This window comes from Papio anubis, chromosome 13 (genome assembly GCF_008728515.1).
Source record: "Papio anubis isolate 15944 chromosome 13, Panubis1.0, whole genome shotgun sequence".
NCBI lineage: Eukaryota > Metazoa > Chordata > Mammalia > Primates > Cercopithecidae > Papio > Papio anubis.
Window position 1 is genome coordinate 44,339,763 of NC_044988.1, and position 23,378 is coordinate 44,363,140.

At 38.0% G+C, this 23,378-nt stretch overlaps 1 protein-coding gene and 1 pseudogene across 6 annotated transcripts in view; both read right to left on the reverse strand.

Annotated features, from left to right (window-relative positions):
* Positions 1-23,378, reverse strand: part of TTC39B (tetratricopeptide repeat domain 39B) — a 145,601-nt gene that overhangs the window by 15,605 nt on the left and 106,618 nt on the right. For all 5 annotated transcript variants that reach the window (XM_003911696.3, XM_021927494.2, XM_009188739.4 and 2 more), the window contains 10 exons: positions 22,578-22,642; positions 15,126-15,231; positions 13,748-13,813; positions 10,994-11,102; positions 10,177-10,244; positions 10,026-10,085; positions 9,131-9,292; positions 8,105-8,196; positions 6,445-6,571; positions 3,460-3,568 (listed from right to left, as the gene is read on the reverse strand). In XM_003911696.3, coding sequence (XP_003911745.1) covers positions 3,460-3,568; positions 6,445-6,571; positions 8,105-8,196; positions 9,131-9,292; positions 10,026-10,085; positions 10,177-10,244; positions 10,994-11,102; positions 13,748-13,813; positions 15,126-15,231; positions 22,578-22,642 — 964 coding nt within the window. The remainder of the gene's footprint in view (positions 1-3,459; positions 3,569-6,444; positions 6,572-8,104; positions 8,197-9,130; positions 9,293-10,025; positions 10,086-10,176; positions 10,245-10,993; positions 11,103-13,747; positions 13,814-15,125; positions 15,232-22,577; positions 22,643-23,378) is intronic.
* Positions 11,290-11,819, reverse strand: LOC103878317 (annotated as a pseudogene). Its single transcript, XR_638465.4, has one exon. The product of XR_638465.4 is annotated as a 60S ribosomal protein L28 pseudogene (transcript).

Genomic DNA, 23,378 nt, shown 5'->3' on the forward strand with positions numbered 1-23,378 from the left:
ATACAGCAGTGGATAACACTTCCATATGGAGAAGCAGATGGCCATATCCCCACTAAAAATTCAGGAAGTAGAATACCCTCTCCAGATCATTATGTTTACTACTTATCAATTCTCCTAGGTTGTGTTCTTTTTGGGGGAAATTATGCCATAAGATTAAACAAAATGGTTCTGAAGTACATGAAAGGCACCTAAATCTCCACAAACTTCTAACTGCTTGAGGAAAATGTCAAGGATTTTTTCACCACTTTTTCCCTTTTGAAAATGCTCTCTGCATTCTACAGCCCAAGGCAAATGTCTGTTAAACAGAAGGAACTATATTATGTGTGACATCTATCTGACAAAGGTAGCCATTCCACATTTACACTTTTGAAATTTTCTTGCAAGTTACAGGCAAGTACAACATTATTCCAAGACAGACTGACAATTTACACATTTCAGGCTGTGACAGTAGAGAGGACGGCAGTAAAGGGAACACACGAGGCCTTGGGAGTCACTCCTATTGAAATCCTCCTGTTTTCAGCACAAACCTCAGAAATCATCATTAACACATGCTGGCAGTTTAGATGGTAAACCACTTGTCTATGGAGATTAACGATGCTACTTAACCAACCAGAGGGGGTTACTTCTAGGTGCTGAAAACTGAATATTCACCTCTAACTTTCAAGCTCTGATAGGTCATTCACCCAGAAAATACAGGTATCCATAACACATTACCTTTTCTATTATTAATTAGAATCATTTTTCTACCAAAATAAAATTCTATCCATTGCTTTTAATCATGGATGTTAAAATAGACATTCAAGAAGTAATATCTTTTAGGACCTAGAACCAAAACCAAAGGGTCCATATTGGATGCTAGCTTGTAGTATCATTTTTGTGCATTCTACTGAGTTTCCTGTAGCATTGTATCGACAGTTTGTGTTATGACACCATTCTGGTGCTCTGTGAATGATGATTTTGTTGAGGAACAGACATAACATCATGGGAAGTTAAAATACCAGTAAAGCCACCTGTAACTTCTATGATGAACTTGAGTTAGGCATATGGCAGGTGGGTTCAAAAATACCGTATTCCTCCAAAAATCTCAGATGGCAAAATCATTATTTCCTCCGACTACAAACCATTATCTAGCAGATGATTATTTTCCCTTGAAGTATAAATGCTTTGTCATGATTTTCAACCTCATGAATGTGTTCATAGATGAACATTTCAACACATAACACACATGTAATATGTTTCCATTTAACATTCAAAGAAAATTACATGATAAAGCTACTAGAGCACAATTTTATCACAAAAGATCTGCTGAACTTTTATGATAGATAGGCTGAGAAATAGGGAAGTTTGAACCCCAAACTACAAAAAGTATCTATGCTGAAATTTTTAGAAGCTAGCTGAAATGCCCCCAAGAGAAAAATCTGAAAAAAGATTTAGAAAGTAAAAAGTCATAAAGTCAGTATCACTTTCCCTTTTACATAACTCTCATAATGTTTGCTATATAATTTCATTAAGCAAATTAGTCAAAGTGGAACTTCTGGTTACATGCTGAATGTAGTTAAGATTTCAAATGAAATACTATTGGAATTAATACCAAATGCCGACTCCAGGGACGTCACCAAATTCTGTTCTGTCTTCAAAGTTCTATCTTTTGGATCAGCAGCCAGCATTTAATAACTACGGCCAGAGCATTGCAGAGTAGAAGATCAGTTGTATCCTCTACCATCTTTTACTTCAGACACACTTGCAAAGCTAGGAGAAGCCAATACACAGCCAGTTTCTAATAATGGGGGTGGGGGATGGGGTGGAAGATGATGTAACCTCGGGTTTACAACTTCTCTCCATTTTCCAACTTCTCTCCATTTTCCAATTATGGACTTTTTCTTCCCTGCTCTGAAGGATAGGAGCTTAATTACTAAACTGTCCTAATAGTTCAAGGTGGCAAGGAGAGCAAGAGATAATCTTCTTGCATAAAACGACTCCTAGAAGAGGTCATAAGTTTCACATGCAATATCTGGCAAAGGTGATCTTCAGAAAACGAACTAATTATTTCACCCAGAGAGAGACACACAAAGCCAAAACTGTGGGTAAGTATGGCATGTCTGTCTGTCTGTCTCAGCTCCCTCCTGCCCTGCTTAAATATCTCTAAAGCCTATCATCTCAGCATGTCATTAAGAGAAAAAGGAATGGGTGGAGGGGAGTGACTCGGTTTTCTACATTTCCACTGCATTTTACTGGCATAGTCTGATAAAATATATTTCCCCTCGAATTTTGCCCCCAACAAATGGGGGATTGGGGGCGGTGAAGAGCTTGCTCAAATAGACAGGAGCTGGGCTCCTGGAGTGCCCATCTTTTTCCAGTTAAGAAAAATGAGGTAACTGTTAAAATTTTTCCCCACCATTCCTGAATTTCTATGCCCTTTATCATGTTTATCATCACAGAAGTTCTCATTTTACTTATGTGGTTAGAATATTACAAAAGACCATTTCTCTTGGGATAATACCTAAGTGACTTGGCATTGAAAAGAAATATAACACAGGCTATCACTTATGGCATTGTTTACCCCTCTTAAAAATACAGAATCAAAAAATGTCAGGGCAAGGAAACAACTTTGGATAGCATCTGGTCCAACACTCCTCCCACTTCACAAGAAAACAGAGGTGTTACCCAAAGTCCGATGGCTGCAGAGCTGGACTATAAGCCCAGACTGCCTGATTCTGATTCTCCTTTTACCACATCAGCTGCTTCCAGTAAACTGAAGTGTGGCCTCTAGCACAACCAAATGTAATAGGTAGAATAAATTGTGATAACATTTCACCTTGAAAACTATTCCCTGTGTCTGCAGAAACACACTAACGGTTAGACAGCAATGAGGAGGAATAGAAAGAGTCGTAGCAAACTCAACCCAGAGAGAAGTGCATGTTTCCTTGTGCTGCTCTAAAATTCCAATGCTGGGCTTCCTCCCTTCATCTTTTTTGTCACAGTTTTAAGATATAGTTCACATACCATACAATTCACCTATTAAGAGTATACCACTCAACGGTTTTTAGCATATTTACAAGAGTTGTACAGCCATCACCACAGTCGACTGTAGAACACTGTCATCACCTCCCTCCCCAAAAAGCTATCATAACCCCTTCCATCCTCCATCCTTCCATCCTCCACCCCTAGGCAACCACTCATCTGCGGTCTGTCTTTATAGATTTGTCTATTCTGACTATCGTGTAAAGGGAATCATATAATGTGTGGTCTTTTACAGCTGGCCTTTTCCCTTAGCAAGATGTTTCCAAGGTTCATGCAGTTGCAGTGTATGTCATTCCTCACCCAGACCCCTGCAACTCAAGCTCTTTGTCCTTGTGATGTATACAAATTAATGTAGGCAGATGTGCACAGGGAAAACGCAGGACAGGGGTCTGTCTGAGCAGAGACAAAGGCTCCTCGGTGCTTACTGTGTATACTTACTTTGACTTTGTAAAGCTGCCTCAGCTTTTTCAACAGTTACCAACAGATTTTCAGAAAGGTCTTTTCTTTTGCTCACTATTGAAAAACCATTCCAGACATACATCATTTCCTAATGAGGAAAAATGAAAACCATTTGCAGTTATATGAGGTTATTCAATGTCCTTTATGATCCCCAAACAATGTTCATGTGTTTTGCCTTGGTTTCTAGGAACCTCAAGACAATATTTACAGATAATTTTCCTTTGTTTTTGCCTTTTATACTGTGAAGTAATTCAGTATATATGTTTTTACCGAAAATTTAATTTACTCATTCATATAACAAATATTTATTAAATATCTACAAGCATTTAATTCTTTTGGAAGGTAATAGAATACAGATACAGAAATAAATATTTTAAACCGATACCATGAATAATTCTGTTTAATGTAAACTTTTGTTGTTACTTTTAAGTAAAGAAAAATATTTTTAAGTGTCTGCCAGTTGTTTACATAAAATGTTTCCAAGAATATCACTGGATATAAACATTGGAATATTTTACTGGGCTTAGGATCTTTTATACCATTAGAAACATGGTCCAGTAATGTAATCCAATATGCAGAAAACGTATTCATTTAAAAGCCATATGGCTGAATGACAGCTCCTAAAATGTAAACTAATGATTTCTCATTACATATTATATTTAATGGGCTACCAGATGAGAATTTTTTTGAATCAAAAGCAAATGTGCTTTTGCTTGAAAATATTTGTCTAATGTTCCTGATAGTGCAGTTAATATTTTTAAGGGTATGAAGTAAGCAGGGTAATTAGTATCTTCTTGGAAATAAATTTTAAGATATGATAAAAACACTGCTTGAAAAGCCTCTTAGCAGGAAGTAGTGGAAATGAGAACAACACAATCGAGTAGAAGGGCGGCAAAGGTATCTTTACCTTATGGCACCCAAAACTAAGATCATGACACTCTACCTTCATTCAGTTTTACATGTAACAATTTCTTGTTGCTAATAAAGTAAGAGGTTATTTCAATAACAGGGTATTTTTTAAATTGATGATGATCTTTTAAAAATTCCTTTTATGGATGAAATCTTTTTATCGGAAGGAGGCAAGCTCGTATCTGAGACTTTATGAAAAACAGGCTTTTGGTAAAATTCCTAAGTACAAAAAAAATAAAAATAAAAATCCCAGTACTAACATTTCAAGCCAATTTCCTATACATTCTACATCCATAGACCCGGAGAAAGAAGTGCAGTGAGTTAATCTTCCCTATGGTTCTTAACAGTCAAAGCAGGATACAATTACATACACACTGGTATCTAAGTACTAAGGCAAAGAATGACGACAGTCTAGAAAATTTTCAGTAGAGTTCTGTGAGACAGAAAAACCTTCCCAGTGCAAATCACCTAATAAAAATGAATCAGGCATGGAGCTAAGGCTCTAACTGGTTAAGCAGCAGAAGGCTCTCATGTGAGCTGGGAGAGGGAGATGTTTGGTTATTTGTGTGATTTACGCAGTGTTCTGGTTTTTATTTGTGCTCAGACATGATTACGGAGTGGTCATATTTTTGTCTTGCTCCATCACAATCACAGAATGTCCCTGTGTGATGCTGAAGTTCTCTGAGTTTGTGTTAGGTAGGAAACACCTGGACCTAGGTGCTAGGCGCCAGGTAACTCCTGTCTGACCCGTCAGGGCGAGGCTGCATTGTTCTTTCTCACAGGATGTATAAAGGGCTCCCATAAGTCACTAAGAAAACAATCAACAACCCAATGAAAAATTAGGGAAGAATATGAGCAACAATTCACAAAAGAAAAAATAAAAATGAAGAAACACATGAAAAGATGCTCCACCACATCCACAAGGAAATGCAAATTAAAATGGCAAAATACTGTCAGTACTTATTTAAATTGGTAGAGCTTTGTTTGAGGGAAATTTAACACTATCTACCAAAATATTAAATGTATATATTCCCTTGAACCAGGAATTCCATTTTTAAAAAATCCTTCACAGGTAATTATATGCACACGTACAAAAAGAGGATATTCATTGTAGTGTGTAATTACAAAAACTGGAAAAATCTAAATAACTGTCAAAGAGGAATAATGAAATAAACTCCGAATTAAAAAAAAACAAAAAACAAAAACCTCAGGAAACCCCAGAGTGGAGGACCACAGACATCGGCTTACAATGAACAGCTTTCCTGTGCTGACCATCTATATAAAAACTAAAGCACCAGAAGAGTCATAGTAACGTGATATATTCAGTATTTTTGAAGAAGACTTCATTAAGAAAATTTAAGTTGAAATTGTGTTTTTCACAGAAGCCTTGCCTAAATGGCATAAAGTTTAAGAATGTCAGCTGGAGCTAGAATACCACAGCCAGCAGCCAGTTATGGCTCTTGAGCACTGGAAATACGGCTAGCCCAAACTAAGATGTCCTCTAAGTGTAAAAGACACACTAAATTTTTAAGACTTGGTTCAATATGAAAGTATGTATGTATCTCATGGATAAGCTTCTACCAATTACATGTTGAAATGACAAAATTTTGCATATACTGGGTTAAACAAAATATATTCTTGAAATTCATTTCCATTTCCTCTTACTTTTTTAATGTGGCTATTAGAAAAGGTAAAATTACATAATGTGGCTTGCATTAGAATTCAACTCAACTTCAATGGAATCAACTTCTATCTAAATTTCTTTATCTAAAAAATGTGGTTAAGAGTTAACTATACTCAAAAAGTTGTAAGAATTAAACGATATGTTTTTAGTAGCCTTTATCCTAATGCCTGGAGCATACTAACTAGTCAAAAACCATTAGCTACAGTTTTTATTTATTAATTACTTATTTAGAAATATTCAACTTACAACAAAACTTAAAATGGTTTTTAAGTGAGCTAAACTTCATAACCAAATTTAGATATGCTCCCTGCTGCTGTGACTAGATAATTTACTTCTAGTGCATGAAAAGTAAATAAAATAAAAGCAGATACCAGGGCAGGTAAGATGAGCTTCACAGGTGCAGGCAAGGAGGCGGAGTAACGCCGAGCCTTCCTCACAGCAAACTTCTCAGTAGGGAGAGATTTCCCGGCAATTCTCTGCTTCAAGCTGTCCACCTGTCTGTGAAGAGCCCCAGCCCACCCCAGAGAAAGGTCATGGCAACACATACGTTATTTATACCTGTGGTTTTCACAGTGAACTTCACAGACCACCAGCAGCAGCATCACCTGGGAACCTATTTGAAATGCCAATTTTCAGGCCCTACTCTAGACCTACTGAATCAGCAACTCCAGGGCTGGGGCAGAGCAATCTAGAGTTTGATAAGCCCTCCAGGTGATTCTGAGGCACACTCAAGATTGAGAACCACTGATTGACACGTATTTCTTTCCAGTCAACTTAGCTAATGTCTTAAATCTATCAAACACAGTCTAGGAAATCTAGGTATACAATTGGCGATTTCTACGAGTAAGCAGGAAAGAGTCCAAAGTATTTACTTATGTTGTGGATACTCAGGGAGAGAGAAGACGGTACACTGGTATATCGCCTATTCTTACTTGCAAGTATTACACAGATCTATAAAATAATATGGCCCAAAAGATAGCCATCAGTTAATACATAATTTAAGAAAATGTTTCCCAGGTACAGGTTGTTTAGGAAATAATCAGCTTAGGACATGTACCCTGTTTACAAACTTCCTTTTAAAAATTCTACAGAATTCCAATTATGAAATTCATAAGCAGGTAAAAATGAGAGTAAGATGGGGAAACTACATGTTCCTGCGAGCACTTTCTTATGCAAAATTCTATGAATGCATCAAACAAGTTGCTGAGAAAGAATTCAAGGAAATAATTACTTCACTGAAAGAAAAATTAACATGAAATAACATGCCTCCAATATGAGGTAAGCTTGTGTTAGGTTACTTGTGGGCACAATATGGAGCTATGGATTTTAAACTAGTGTACCATCACTATGTTCATTACCATCAGTGGAAAAGACAGTGGAAATGTGAGGTGGGAGTCAGAGGAAGGGGTCAGAAGTATGTCTCAGACAGGAACCCTTAGAGTTGAAAGGTAACAGCATTTTTATGAAGAGACCATTCATTGTTAGAACTCTCATTATCCCAACAACCTAGAAGCTACGACACAGCAAGATCTCAAAGCTTTCTTCTGAAAATAAAAATGATTACATCTTTCACATAAATTGTTTTGATACGGAGAAAACTTAATCTGCATTGGAAGAAAGAGAAGGAGATTTAAAAGATTTTAATGTATCTTAATACTCCCTTCCATTAATTGTTGTTTCTGTAAAATGAGGAAATGAACTTTACAGTAAAAGGTGACATTTATCATGCCATGGCTTTTACTAATGTTGATGTCGATGCTACAGTTAATATACATGGTCAGTTTTTTTTTTTTTTTGGAGACAGGGTCTCACTCTGCCTGTCGCCCAGGCTGCAGTGCAGTGGCGTTATTTCAGCTCACTGCAACCTCTACCTCCCAGGCTCAAGCAATCCTCCCACCTAAGCTTCCCAAGTAGCTGGGACTACAAGCACATGCCACCATGCCCAGCTAATTTTTTGTATTTTTAGTAGAGATGAGATTTTGCCCCTTTATACCCTCAGGGCCTTTGTTATAGAAATAGTGTCTCACGTACCTGAATAAAGTTACCACATTCTCATTAGTTGCTACTACATCCTCCTCTGGAAGCATACTCAAAATTGCCGCTTTCAAGAACACATAAGTTGCCTTGAGAAAAAGAAGGAGCTTATTACAGAACATCCCTAGGTACATAACATTTCTACCTTTCAAATCAGAAATGACCTACAAGCATTCCAGATATAATATTAACAGGCATTAAAGAAATCAGAGGAAATGAAATCTTATAATCCCTGTTCAAAATGAGAACAACTCTTTTCAATTATCAATAATTTAGACCATTTTTCTATTATACAACTACAGCATTCATAGGTGAGAAAGCGGACAGAATGAACAATAAAAAATTATCTCATTGCCCCCCAACTTCTCATAAGTGGATCAGAATTAATTTTCATTATCCCGAAAAGCCTGGGCATCAGGGCACTGGGAAGTCTACAAAAATTATCAAGATGATTAAGGTTTCATAACTTCATAAGTCCAGCTCATTTTCAGAGATAAAACCTCACGTTTCAAATAACTTTGTTATTGTTTGGGACAGGGTCTCACTCTGTCACCAGGCTGGAGTGCAGTGGTGTGATCATAGCTCACTGTAGCCTCAAACTCTTCGACTCAAGCTATCCTCCTGCCTCAGCCTCCCACGTAGAAGGGACTCTAGACATGTACCACCATGCCTGGCTAAGGTTTTTATTTTTTGCAGAGATAAAAATCACACTATGTTGCCCTGGCTAGTATCAAACTCCTGGCCTCAAGCCATCTTCCTGCCTTAGCCTCCCAAAGGGCTGGGATTATAGGTATGGGCCATCGTATTTGGCCCTGAAAAGAACTGTGGATGGCTTTTAAAGCATGTAATGCTGAGGACAGTACCTATAAACAGTGGGTACTTAAGGCACATTTCCTTCTTTTGTGAATCTCTAAGTTGAGAAAACACTGTGGTACCATACTACCGAGCAAACAGTCCTGAATGAAAATCTTCCTGGCCACATATTAGCAAACAGATGACATCAATGAAAGTATTGCACTTTACCTTGGACCATTTACTCTCTTTGCAAAGCAGATCTGAATAGTAATATGCCTGCATCCAGTTTTGTTGGAAAACATTAATCCACATTAGCTCCCAGTAGCAGAGATGGTGAAACTGTTTCCATTCTTCTTGAACTGAAACACATTTTCGAAATACTTCTTGTGCCTGTAAATCAATTGCATGAAGTTGATCATCCAGATATTAGACAAGGAGATAATAACCTAATGGGAAAATACATAAAACACTTAGTACAAAAAGGACAAAATTATCACTCATTCAACCTCTCAATATGATGTTATGTTCTTTTCCTTACAGGCAATGATACAGTTAAGTTCTGCCTCTTTCTTTAATTTTGTGAGGGGCCTTGACACTTTGTAATGTGGGAGTGGGGAGGTTCCAATCACAGAAAAATACATGTTTGATCCCATTTGTGTGGAAAAAATGGTTTGTGAATGTATATCCATAAATGGCTCCTTACTTTTCTACTTCTGACCCCGACACTTCCTTTTTTGAGGGAATTGGTGAATAATTTCCTTTGATAAGGAGCCCACATATAGTAGACTTGCATGTCATGCAGGGGCTAGATTCCAAAGTCAGTGTATAATGCAGAAATTGGTAACAGTCACAGTTTCTTGAAAATCCCTGAGCTTATTATTTGGTATATACTACCCTAAAGTGCTTAATGTACTCTGTGTATAAATGTAGACTACATTCAGTAATCCACTGCATAGATTTTATACAATAGAATGTATATACAAGTTAAAGTTTTGGCTTTTTACTTATTTTTTTTCTTTATTTTTGTCTAGTCCATATAGCTAAGTTTACTTTTGTTGAATGAGTAGGTCACAGCTCCACCATACAGACAACTCCCCCAAATAACTCCCACCTAATAAATTACCTCTTCAAGATTCCCTTTCAGCAACTCTATTCGGGCATGATAAAACAACACGAGTGAGCCCTGCAGAGCAAGGAAGAAAACACACTGTTCAACAGTCAACACTGGCTGATTAATTATGGTTGAAACATACACTTTGAAATACTAAGCGTACATTTGGAAACTGCTGGAGGAAGGGTGCCAGGAGACGCTCTGCTTCGGCAACATTCACTTCTCCTGTACCTAGAAATTTAACAGGAAAAACCTCAGTCTTCATAAGACATGGGGATATTTATAACTAACTCTCCAAACTTCATTAACATACAGTAAAGACCTACTCATGGAAAAGATGAAAACTATTATTTCATCATTTTTATAACTGGGGAATAAAATAAAGACCAGTCTCACCTATAACTTTAGTTTAAGAAACTCTAGGACACACTAATTCTTAAGAATGCAGGTGGCTGTCTCAGATTCCTAACTGGAATTTCTGGTTTTAATAGCAATATTAACTTATTTAGCCCAAAATTTCATTTTCTGCAAAGAAATCTAATATAGAATAAAATAGATCACCTTAATATAGAAATTTTAGCTGAGAACAGATGAAAATTATTTAATGAAAGAAACTACCCTACTCCCTCTGCTAAATGTCACTATGACAAAGGACACTATTTTCTACCTTTATTCAAAAAGAAAAAATAAGTAAGCAGATATGAACTACTAGCTTTTGTTGATCTTTCTAAATTTTTACTTACTCAGATTAAAAATAATCAACTTTTTGTTTTGTTTTTTAATTTGGAGACAGGATCTCGCTCTGTTGCCCAGGCTGGATCCAGTGCAGTGACGTGATCATAGCTCACTGCAGCCTCAAACTCCTGGGTTCAACCGATCCTCCCACCTCAGCCTCCCAAGTAGCTGGAATTACAAGTGTAACCCACCATGTCTGGCCAAGATAATCAATGTTCAATGAAACAATCTAATCCAGATCTTACCAAGTATTAGGGAGATGTAAGTATGAAAAGCTAAGATGGTTAAGCAGCACAGTGCAGACCTCATGCTTTTTCCTGAGGCACCTTCACGTAACTGCAGGAGACCCAACTCCTATGGGAATTAAATGCATTTTAGAAAGAGAACACGGCTAGAAAATCATATTCAGAAACTTTTTTAACATTTTTATATATCGAGGGGTTACAAGTACGGATTTCACATATTATGCTGTGGTGAAGTCTGGGCTTTTCGTGTACCCATCACCCCACGAATGAACATCATACCCAACAGGTAATTTTTCTTTTTTTTTTTTTGAGAAAGCCAGCTGACTCTTTATTGCTTTGGGGGCAGGGGGCTCAGGAGCTCTTGGTGGGGCGGGTCCGCTTCCTCTTCACCATCACAGGCTTCTGGCTGCGCAGGATGGCGCTGACCCTGCGGATGGCTGCCATGCGCAGGTCGGGGCGGTACTTGTTCTTGCGGATCATGTGTCTGATGCTGCTGAGCGTGGCACGAGCATTCTTGTTGATGGTGGTCCGCACATAGGAGGTGGCAGGCTTCCGCTGGCCGGATCTCCGCTTAATGACCACCACGACGCCTTTGCCGTCGGCTGCCGGCTCCACGCCCACGGTCTTGCGGTGAATCAGCCCGTTGTAGCGGAAGGAATTGCGGGCCTTCAAGTTATTGGGCTCAGTACTGTAGGTCTGCTTATTCCTCTTGATCAGGAAACTGGAGCAGTTCCGCACGACCATCCATTGCAGATGCGCAGACATGGCGGCGGCTCCTCTCGCAGCGGCGACCCGAGACGGAAAACCCAACAGGTAATTTTTCAACCCTCTCTTCCCCCACCCCTCCCACCTTTGGTGGCCTCCAATGTCTATTATTCCACTTTGTATGTCCATATGTACCATTGTTTAGCTCCCATTTATAAGTGAAAACGTGGTATTTGACTTTCCATTTAGAAACTCTTTAATTTTGAGACAGAGTCTCATTCTGTCACCCAGGTTGGAGTACAGTGGCACAATCATGGCTCACTGCATCCCTCACCTCTCCAGACTCAGGTGATCCTCCCACCACAGCCTCCCGAGTAGCTGTGACTACAGGTGTGTACCACCACGGCCAGTTAATTTTTGTATTTTTTGTAGAGACAGGATTTTAACATGTTACCCAGGCTGCTCTCGAACTCGTGGGCTCAAGCGATCCACCCACTTCAGCCTCCCAAAGTGCTGGGATTACAGGCGTGAGCAACCATGCCTGGCCTATTCAGAAACTTGAAAATGCTAGTTCATATATCCTTATCCTCCATGAAGGTGGAGTTTCTTTTTAAAGGAACTAGAATGGTGGTAATGCCTAACTAGAAATGAACCTTATTAAACTTGCATAAGACACTCTCATAAATCCTTTTATATCATGTGATTCTAAAGAGAGAAAAGGGCTGTGTTCATTTCATGGAGATACTCTATTTCTCTGATAGAAATATTCACTAAAACATATTGAGGATTTAACTGCAAGGCACTATGGCGGGTATGAACAAACATGGTCTATGTCTTCAAAGATCTTTCTATTAAATAGAGAAGACAGTATGTGAACACAATGACCTTATTAGAATATGGAGAGAGATTGTAAGAAGGATAAATAGACAATTCTGAAAGTCAGGATTGCTTGAGCCTCACTGAGGGAGTATGAGGGACAGCTTTGTGAGATAGGTGGCATTTACCTCAACCCTAGTGGATGGAGGAGCTCTTGAGAGATAATTACTTGGGAGGAAGCCAGTTGGGGAGGATATCCAAAACAGACAAAAGCAAAAGCATGGAAACAAAAGCACAGGACTTGCTGGGGAACAACCGATTGCCCAGTTTAACAGGAGTACTGGAAATATGAGGAATCTGGGTAGCATGGCTGGAAACACTGGCTAGAATCAGACCATGGGGTCCCTGAAGCCATTAATAGTTTGAACTTTATTCGAGAGGCAATTCAGAGCCTCTGAAGGAATCAGGTAGAAGGTGAACAGTTAAGGAGAAGGGTGACCATGAAACACAGAGTCAGAATGGACAACATTATGAAGGAATCACCATAAATACACTATAGCTCATGAAGAACATGGACAGTAGAAAAAACAGGAAAAAAAAGCGATAGCTGCTTATACTTGCTCTCACACATTTCTCAAAACCTGCTCTTTTAATCGACACTTTTTGCCTTGAGGCAACTCTTATAATAGCATATTGAGTGTCATGGTTAATAAATGTGATATATTCACTACCAAACCATAAACACGCAAACATTTAATAAATAAAACTCATGAAAAACATATTTCGTCATTTAGTTTTATAAAGAAACTTGTGGAAACACATGGAAATCCAAAATACTGCATCGTATTCGATCCATGAAAATCATAAAATATTAGACAGAGAAATCCACCTAATTTCTTCATCTTAAGGAGGGCAACTCTGGGGCTGCTTAACTATTAAGAAAGCATAGGAAAGCATGTGAGAGTAATAAGATCTAGCAAGAACCAATATTAGCAACACATAATTTTTCATCCAAGAATTTGGATAACAAGGGTGAACATTTTTAACTTTCAACAGAAAAACTACGTCTAACTCCTGAAAAATGTGATCAAGAATCAAAGGCTTATTTTCTGTCCCACAAACAAATCACCAATAATTATCAAGCCAGTTATGCAGACATGTTGCATTGCCCTCATATTCAATAAATAATATTTAATCTTCCCTGTCAAAATTAAGATAAAATTAAATTTGTACCCTATTTCCAGAAAATCCAATAAATTCCAGTAGTCTGATAATCCTTGCTGGTAAAAGGGACAGCATCTGTAAGAAAAAAAATATACAGTGTACTTATGTGTTAGTGTTTCTAACTGCAAACAAATTTAACTTAACAGTTTTAATGCTTCAATAATGTGAAAAATTGGAAACAAGTTTTAACCACCAGATATTTCTGTGACCACATCTTGTAACAATCATTTATGAATAAATTTTATTTAGCTAAGACAATGAACCTTTAAAAAGTTTTGTTTTAAGGCTGGTCTTTCCAGCGTTCTCTATAGAATAGTGGGAACTTTGATGTGGTGTGATGAAGTGACAAGGCAACCCTCAAAGCCCATGTCCAGGCAAGGTTTCTTAGTTTCCTTTCCCAGAAGCAAAACTCAGTCATAGTCTGTGAGATGTGTAGACACCACCCAGAAGTGGACAGCTGCAGCACTACCACTTCTCTCTGGGATATTCCTGAAGGACAGTGGTGAGGGAATATCCTTCCAGTGGGCAGAACCTTGGGCAGTGCACCTGGTTATGCACTATGCTTGAAAGGAGAAATGGCCAGATGTGCAATTATATATGCTGATTCAGGGGATGTAGACAATGGTTTGGTTGGATGGGCACAGGCTTGGAAAGAACATGATTGGAAAATTGGTGACAAAGAGGTCTGGGGAAGAAGTATGTGGACAGATCTTCCTGAACGGGCAGAAAATGTTCCCATGTGGATACACATCAAAAGATGACCTTAGCAAAAGAGGATTTTAACAACCAATTGGATAGGATGGTTCATTCTGTGGGTACCAGTCAGCCTCTTTCCCAATCATCACTCATAGGTTCGTGAGCAAAGTGGCCAAAGCGGCACATACACTCATGTGTATACTTCTCTTGACCACTTTATTTTTTCACTAATTCCAGTGAACCATCAACAAAATTTAAAAATCTCTTAATAACATATTGGAATTTGACAGATTACTACTCAGACTTCATCTCCTCAGGGATCATCAAAAATCATTCCTCAAGTTATACTGGTCCCTCACACATTTTCAATTCCAGAGCCGTCACTGTCATTGCAACAATATTTCCAGTGTGGAAATGGAAATGGATTCCACTGTTCCTTGTTACCAAAATCTTACTAGTCTATTCAGAGTGCCACAGGCTTCCCTTACATTTTACAATCCAAAGCTACTCTGAGCATGTGTGGAACTTCATAACACACTGGGTCACAGTGCCGGAAAACTGATCCCACTCTAGCTGTTTGTCAGCCAACCCAGGGAGAGGTTCAGGATAAGGTTCAAATGCAGTGGAGAAGGCACAGATAACCTTAGGTTCTTCTGCAAAAGTTCTGGTTTCTTTATAGTGATTTCCTTACCAAATTAAAGGCCCCAGTGCCAAGCTTGACACCCCCTTCAAACTCATAGAAGAATTCCTGCTGAAGTTTGTTCTTCTGAATTTCATGCAGGATAGAAAGACATTCTCTGGATTGAAGAAAAAAGTGATAGTGTAAGTTGACCATGACTCTGAAAATAAATATTAAATCACATTTTACAATTACATACTGTAAAATAAATGTCATTAATTAAAATACCGTCAAAATTTTAAATGGATGATGCTGTGCTGAGTTTACTCTTAAGGATACTAGGTAATAATCATCAGGGAAAAAGGAGACACTCATTTTTACATGTCTAGCAGAACCAGTGTTTCTGGGCTTAAAGAGAGGGTTCATCCATTGGCAAGCACCAGCCAGGAGCCACAGGACCACAGGCTGCCATCCCACAGCTTCCAGCAGCGTCTTACAGCGGACTGCTTGAGAGGGCTCAGCTCCTCAACCACTGCACACACTGCAGCCCAAGGAAATGAAATGCTACTGGCAAGAAGATCTGAACTTCAGTGTGACTGCCATCGTCTCAAATAGACTAAATAAATTAGGGCTTGGGACCAGGACAGACTGAAAACAACAAAGCAAAGGCCATCACAATGGCCCCATCTGTCCTCTGCTTTCTTCCTGCTCCATCCATGCACATCTTTCCAACTTCTCACTATATTTTCTATGTATTTCTCTCTTGCCTGTTCACATCATCTTCAAAAGGCAAATCTTTACCAGAGAAATACAAACTAAAACAATGACAAAAATATAAAAATTGATAATAACTGGGAATTGCTTATCAAATTGACAAATTTAATAATAAGGAATAATGAGATATCATGTATCACTTGGTGTGATGCAATTATAAAATGTGCAACTACACCTGTGATCCAGTCTAGCCAAATATTTTTAATCTGAATCTAGCAAGCCTATAGACCTAACTTCCAGTTTACAAAAAATTTAAGGGTTTAGAGAGTCAATTCAGATGCCCACCAGCCTACAAGTATCCCCTGCTGTCATTTTCCCTGAGTCATTTATTTTTTATTATGGTGTATTTTGCCAAATAAAATGATGCATGCTTATTTAGTCAGCTCAATGAATTTCCTCTGATTTCTGATTTTATGCCATGGCTAAAAGGTCTTTGAAACTGACATCATGTACCTAATGATATCATTTCTATGGTATTTTTGCCATAGATTCATAATCTGAATTTAATCATGAAGAAATGTTAGAAAAGTCCACAATGATGGTTGTTTTACTAAATAACTGGCCAGTTTATTCTTTTAAAGTGTCAACATCATTAAAGACAAAGACTGAGGAACTATTCCGGATGAAAAGAGACTAAGGAGACATGACAGCTAAACTCAGTATCCAGGATCCCAGGTTGGATCCTGAGCCAGAAAAAGGGCATTGATGAGACAACTGGAGAAATGTGAGTAAAGGCCATGGAGTAAATATTAATACTGTATCCATGTCAGTGTCCTGATTTTATTCATTGTAATGTGCTTCCGCAGAATATTAACATTTGTAAATCTGAGTGAAGGCTATATGGAAATTTTTTGTAAAAATTTTCAAATTATTTCAAAGTGAAAAAATGAAAAATAAAAAAGTTTAAAGCTTTTATATTTAAGAATTATAAAAATACTTTCTTATGTTTCCTGCTAGGATTCTTTTTAAATCTTTTAATATTAAACTTATATGGACTTTTTTCGTCTTAATGATTTTTCCATAAAATGAACAATTTTCCCAAAAACACTTCCTAAAGTACCTACCTTTCTTCACTGTTTTGAAAGGGCCTATGTATATAAAGGAATTTAGTATATTTTGAATTCCCAGGTAAGTGTGTGTGTGTATGTGTGTGTAAATCCATGTATGCACACACACATGCTGTCTCTTTCAAAAACCCTGCGGTTCATTTCACTGATATGGAAAGGCACACCTTGTTTTATTGCACTTCACTGTATTGCACTGTGTTGAGCAAGCGTATTCGAGCACATTCCAACAATACGTGCTCACTTTGTGTTTCAGAGTCACATTTTAGTAATTCTCATAAAATTTCCAAACTTTTAAATTATTATTGCATCTGTTAATGGTGATCTGTGATGGAAGACCTTAAATGTTACTGCTACCATAACTGTTTGAGGGGGCCATGAACCACAGCCATATGAGACAGAGAAAGTTCTCAGTAAATGTTGTGTGTGTTCTGACTGCTCTTCTGACAGGTTGTTCCCCCATCTCTCTCCTCAGGCCTCCCTGTCCCCTGAGACAAAACAATATTGAAATTAGGCCAATTGGTAACTCTGCAGTGGCCTCTCAGTGTTCAAGTGAAAGGAAGAGTCGCCCCTCTCTCACTTGAAATCAAAAACTAGAAATAATTAAGCTTAGTGAGGAAGGTATGTCAAAAGCCAAGACAGGCTGAAAGCTAGGCCTCTTGTGCCAAACAGTCAACTTGTAAATGCAAAAGAAAAGTTCTTGAAGAAAATTAAAAGTGCTACTTCAGTGAATGCACAAGTGATAAGAAAACAAAACAGCCCTATTGCTGATATGGAGAAAGCTGTAGTGGTCTGGATAGAACAAACCGCCCACAACACTCCCTTAAGCCAAAGCCTAATCCAGAACAAGACCCTAACTCTTTAACTCCATAAAGGCTGAGAGGGGTGAGGAAGCTGAAGAAAAAAAACTTGGAAGCTAACAGAGGTTGGTTCATGAATTTAAGGAAAGACACCATCTCTATAACATAAAAGTGCAGCCAGGCACGGTGGCTCACACCTGTAATCTTAGCACTTTGGGTGGCCAGGGTGGCCGGATCATGAGGTCAGGAGTTCGAGACCAGCCTGGCCAAGCATGGTGAAACACTGTCTCTACTAAAAATACAAAAATTAGCAGGGCATGGTGGTGCATACCTGTAGTCTCAGCTACTCGGGAGGCTGAGGCAGGAGAATCACTTGAACCTGGGAGGCAGAGGTTGCAGTGAGCTGAGATCATGCCACTGCACTCCAGCCTGGGCAAGAGAGCAAGACTTCATATCAAAAAAAAAAAAAAAAAAAAAAAGGTACAAAGTGAAGCAGCAAGTGCTTATGTAGAAGCAGTAGCAAGTTATCCAGAATATCTAGCTAAGATCACTGATGAAGGTGGCTGCACTAAACAACAAATTTTCAATGTAGACAAAATGGCCTTCTATTGGAAGAAGAGGCTATCTAGAACTTTCATATCTAGAGAGGAGAAGTCAATGCCTGGCTTCAAAACTTCAAAGGTCAGGCTGACTCTTGTTAGGGGCTAATGGAACTGGTGACTTTAAATGGAAGTCAGTGTTCATTTACTATTCCAAATATCCTAAGGCCCTTAGCAATTGTCCTAAATCTACTCTGCCCGTGCTCTATAACTAAAACAACAAAGCCTGGATGATACACATCTGTTTACAGCATGGTTTACTAAATATTTTCAGTCTACTGTTGAGATCCACTGCTCAGGGAAAAAAAATAAAAATAAAAATTTCAAAGTATTATTACTCTCTGAAAATGTGCCTAGTCACCTAAGAGTTCTGAAGGAGATGTATGCAAGGATTATATTGTTTTCATGCCTACTAACACAACATCCATTCTGCAGCCCAAGGATCAAGGAGTAATTTTGACTTTCAAGTCTTATTATTTAAGAAGCACACTTTATAAGGCTATTGCTGCCATAGTGATTCCTCTAATGGATCCAGGGAAAGGAAATAGAAAGCCTTCTGAAAAGGATTCATCATTCTACATGTCATAGAGAACATTCATGATTCATGGAAGGAAGTCAAAATGTCCACATTAACAGGAGTTTGGAAGAAGCAGATTTCAACATTCATGATCATTTTGAAGGGTTCAAGACTTTGGTGGAGAAAGTAACTTAGAGGTGTTAGAAACAGCAAGAGAACTAGAATTAGAAGTAGAGCCTGAAGATGTGACTGACTGCTGCCATCTCATGATGAAACTTTAATGGATGAGGAGTTGCCTCTTATGGATGAGCAAGAAAGTAGTTTCTTGAGATAAAATCTACTCCCGGTAAAGATGCCATAAACATTGTTGAAATGACAACAAAGGATTTGTAATATTAAATAAACTTCGCTGATAAAGCAGCAGCAAGATTTGAGAGCATGGACTCTAATTCTGAAAGAAGTTCTCCTGTGGGTAAAATGCCATCAAGCAGTATTACATGCTACAGAAAAATCTTTTACGAAAGGAAAAGTCAATAGGTATGGCAAACTTCACTGTTGTCCTTTTTTAAAAAATTGCTATAGCCACCCCAACCTTCAGCAACCACTACCCTGAATGTCAGCACCCATCAACATGGAGGCAAGACCTCCACCAATAAAAACATTATGACTTGGTGAAGGCTCAGATAATTGTTAGCATTTTTTTAGCAAAAAAAGTGTGTATCAATTAGGGTAGACATAAGGGTAGTGGCAGACTTAATAGAATACAGTACAGTATCAACATTTTTTTTTTCTTTTTTTGAGACAGAGTCTCGCTCTGTTGCCCAGGCTGCAGTGCAGTGGCGCAATCTGGGCTCACTGCAAGCTCCGCCTCCCGGGTTCACGCCATTCTCCTGCCTCAGTCTCCGAAGCAGCTGGGACTACAAGTGCCCGCCACCACGCCCAGCTAATTTTTTATATTTTTAGTAGAGACAGGGTTTCACCATGGTCTCAATCTCCTGACCTCGTGATCTGCCCGCCTCGGCCTCCCAAAGTGCTGGGATCATAGGCGTGAACCACCGCGCCCGGCCCATAACTTTTATATGCACAAGGAAACCAAAAAATTTGTGACTCACTTTATTGCAATATTCACTCTATTGTAGTGGTCTGGAACCCAAAATATCTCTGAGGTATAACTGTATGTCTTTGCCTCTACAGGCCTATTTTAATTCCTTTAGTATTTTTAAGTTTTGATGACTAAAACAGCAATTAGCATTGAATTTAACATTTGTTTATATTTTCTAAAAATACTTCACAAAGAAATCTATAGAACAGCATGTCAGGTACCCAAGATCTACCACCCCTTTCCAGGATTTTGGATGAAACACAGTTTTGTGAAAGGATTTGCAATGGAAGTACCTCTTAAAATACTAATTTTACCCAGTAATGGCAGGGTAGCTTATGTCGGATTAACTTTCCCACAAATAACTATCATAAATTCTGGAAAAATATAAAATATGCATTTGAAACATATTTTCACACAGTGGAAAATGAAGGGAACAAAGTAGGAGTCTCAGGAGAGAAGAAAGTAAGAATGGGGCAGAAAAAAAGTTTGAAAAATTATGACCACAAATTTCTCAAAACCACACTTAGGCACATCCTAGTCAAACTACTGAGACCTAAAGATACAAACGAGTCAGTCTTCAAAAAAGCCAGAAGAGAAGACACATTATATATAGGAGAACAATAATACAAATGGAAACTGAATAACAGAGGCTTTATTACAATGGGAAGCCAGTTTTAAAGAGCTGAAAGAAGGAAAAACCCATCGACTCAGAATACTGTAGTTAGCAAAAATAACCTTGAAAAGAAAAAGTAAAAAGTAAATATATTTTAAGATAAATGAAAACAGAATTTGTTAAAAGCTGACACCCATAAGAAATGTTAAAGGAAGTTCCTCAGTCTGAAAGTAAACAGGAAATATATTTACCATTTTGGATAAGAATATGAAAAATGGTAAGAATATGGGTAAAGAGAGAAGACTACAGCATATAACTGATTAAAGGGAAAGTCTGACACTGTATTGTAGGGTTTATAATATATGTAAGTGTGCTATACATCATAAAAATAGCATAAAGGGTCAGGAGCAGTGGCTCACACCTGTAATCCCAGCACTTTGGGAGACCGAGGCAGGTGGATCATGAGGTCAGGAGTTCGAGACCAGCCTGGCCAATATGGTGAAGCTCCATCTCTACTAAAAATACAAAAATAACTGGCCATGATGATACATGCCTGTAGTCCCAGCTGCTCGGGAGGCTGAGACAGAAGAATTGCTTGAACTCACGAGGCAGAGGTTGCAGTGAGCTGAGATCGCACCACTGCACTCCAGCCTGGACAATAGAGCAAGACTCGGTCTCAAAAAAAAAAAAAAAAGCATAAAGGACAAAATGTGGTAAATGAAATTACACTTACACAAAGTTCTTACAATTTATGTCCAGTGCTGTTACAATATGAACTCTAAGTTGACTGTAATAAGTTAAAAAGAATATTATAAACCCTAGAGCAACCACACACAAAAAAAGAGAGTACAGCTAAGAGAACAACAGTTTTAAAAATATTATTAGAGCAAAAGAAGACAGGAAAAAAGGGTGAGAGAACAGATGAGGCAAAGAGAAAAAGCAAAATGGCAGTAATAAGTGCAAACATATCAACTGCTCAACTATGTGCATCTACAAGAAATACAATTTAAATATTTAAAAATACAATTTAAATATGAAAACAAAAATAGGTTTAAAGTAAAAGAATATATACCATGCAAAGACTAATTATAAAAAGCATGAGTGCCTATATGAATATTAGACATAACAGATTTCAAGACAAGGAATATTACCAGAGTTAAATAGAGACATTTCAAGATGAAGAAAAGGTTAATTCATTAGGAAGACAGAACAATTATAAATACATATTATATGAGCCTGACAACAGAGCTCCTAAATATATGAGGCAAACACTGACAGAACTAAAGGAAGAAAGAGATGATTCCAGATTCAAACTTAGAGACTTTAACACTGAGTAAATAAAAGACAACTGGATAAAAATCAATAAGGATGGCCAGATGCAGTGGCTCATGCCTGTAATCCCAGCACTCTGGGAGGCCGAGGCAGGCAGATCACGAGGTCAGGAGATCAAGACCAACCTGGCTAACATAGTGAAACCCTGTCTCTACTAAAATTACGAAAAATTAGCTGAGCGTGGTGGCAGGCGCCTGTAGTCCCAGCTACTCAGGAGGCTGAGGCAGGAGAATGGCGTGAACCTGGGAGGTGGAGCTTGCAGTGAGCCGAGATCGCACCACTGCACTCTAGCCTGGGTGACAGAGCGAGACTCCATACCAAAAAAAAAAAAAAATCAATAAGGATATGAACAACACTATGGTCACCTCAGCTGAACATTTCCATCTACTGCAGAAAGTTCTACTGGGCAGTGCTGCTCTGGAATCTGAACCAAAGATATTACTATAATTTTAAATGTATAAATTGTTCAAAGGAGAAACTCAAATTATCTAATCAGAAATTATGTCAGTAGCTTTATTTTCAACTAATTTGCTCTTAAAATTGTATTTAAACTTAAATTCTGTTGTCCTATAACACTGAATACACACTCAGCAAAAAATCAAGTTCATTTTTACCAACACGAAATAAAATCTCCTAGTCAAACTTAATTTAGGAGAACTGTGAAGAACAAAGGAGTATACAGCACAGAATTATTTACAAATCACATCTTACTTTTTAACTTACTTATATATTTGATAACTTGTTCTAATTTTGAGTCCACCTTTGATGAAGTTGATCATATTTTCATCCTGAAAATAATTCAGTTAAAAAATTAGATTATTTAGCAAACAAGTTTAAATTGTCCCCACAGTTGTGTGTTTATGTGATTAGAAAAACAAAAACAAACAAAAAAAAGCATTTTGAGGACATAATTTTGAAATTAACACATACTCTTGCTTTACATTTAAAAGTTTTTGGGGTACTTTTTCTTCTACATTAGAGGACAACAAAAAGAAAATGCTTGTAAAATCCTTCAATTATTTTATATTACTAAGGAGGTAATCCTCACCAATGAGGGCCCATATGTGGTCCAAATTATTTTAATAAACATCGACATCTACCGAGCTATTTTCTTGTGGGTTTAACAGAATCTAAACTGGACAACTTTACAATCTGCTCTAAGGCCAAACCTTCCAGTACATTACACCCAGTAAAGGGGACAATGGTCCTTCTTTCACAGAGTACTTTAGCAGTCAGAGTCTATTAAATGTTGCGAATTTTACACATACACATTTCCAGGCCCAAAATAACTGGTCTAGTTTCTGAAGTGGCTGTCACTACTATGCAATTTTGTTTTAGGAAAACAAAACCACTTCAGTTCTGTTTGTCTGATGGTCATCGACCATAAAATTGAGGCAGTTGGCCTGGATGAATGGCGTTTTCAGGGTCAGCATTCTAGGATTCTAAGACAATCTCTCAATAAATTACATCAAATAACCACTTGAAGGAAGTTACTCTAATAGATGGTGCTAGTGGAGACAGTCC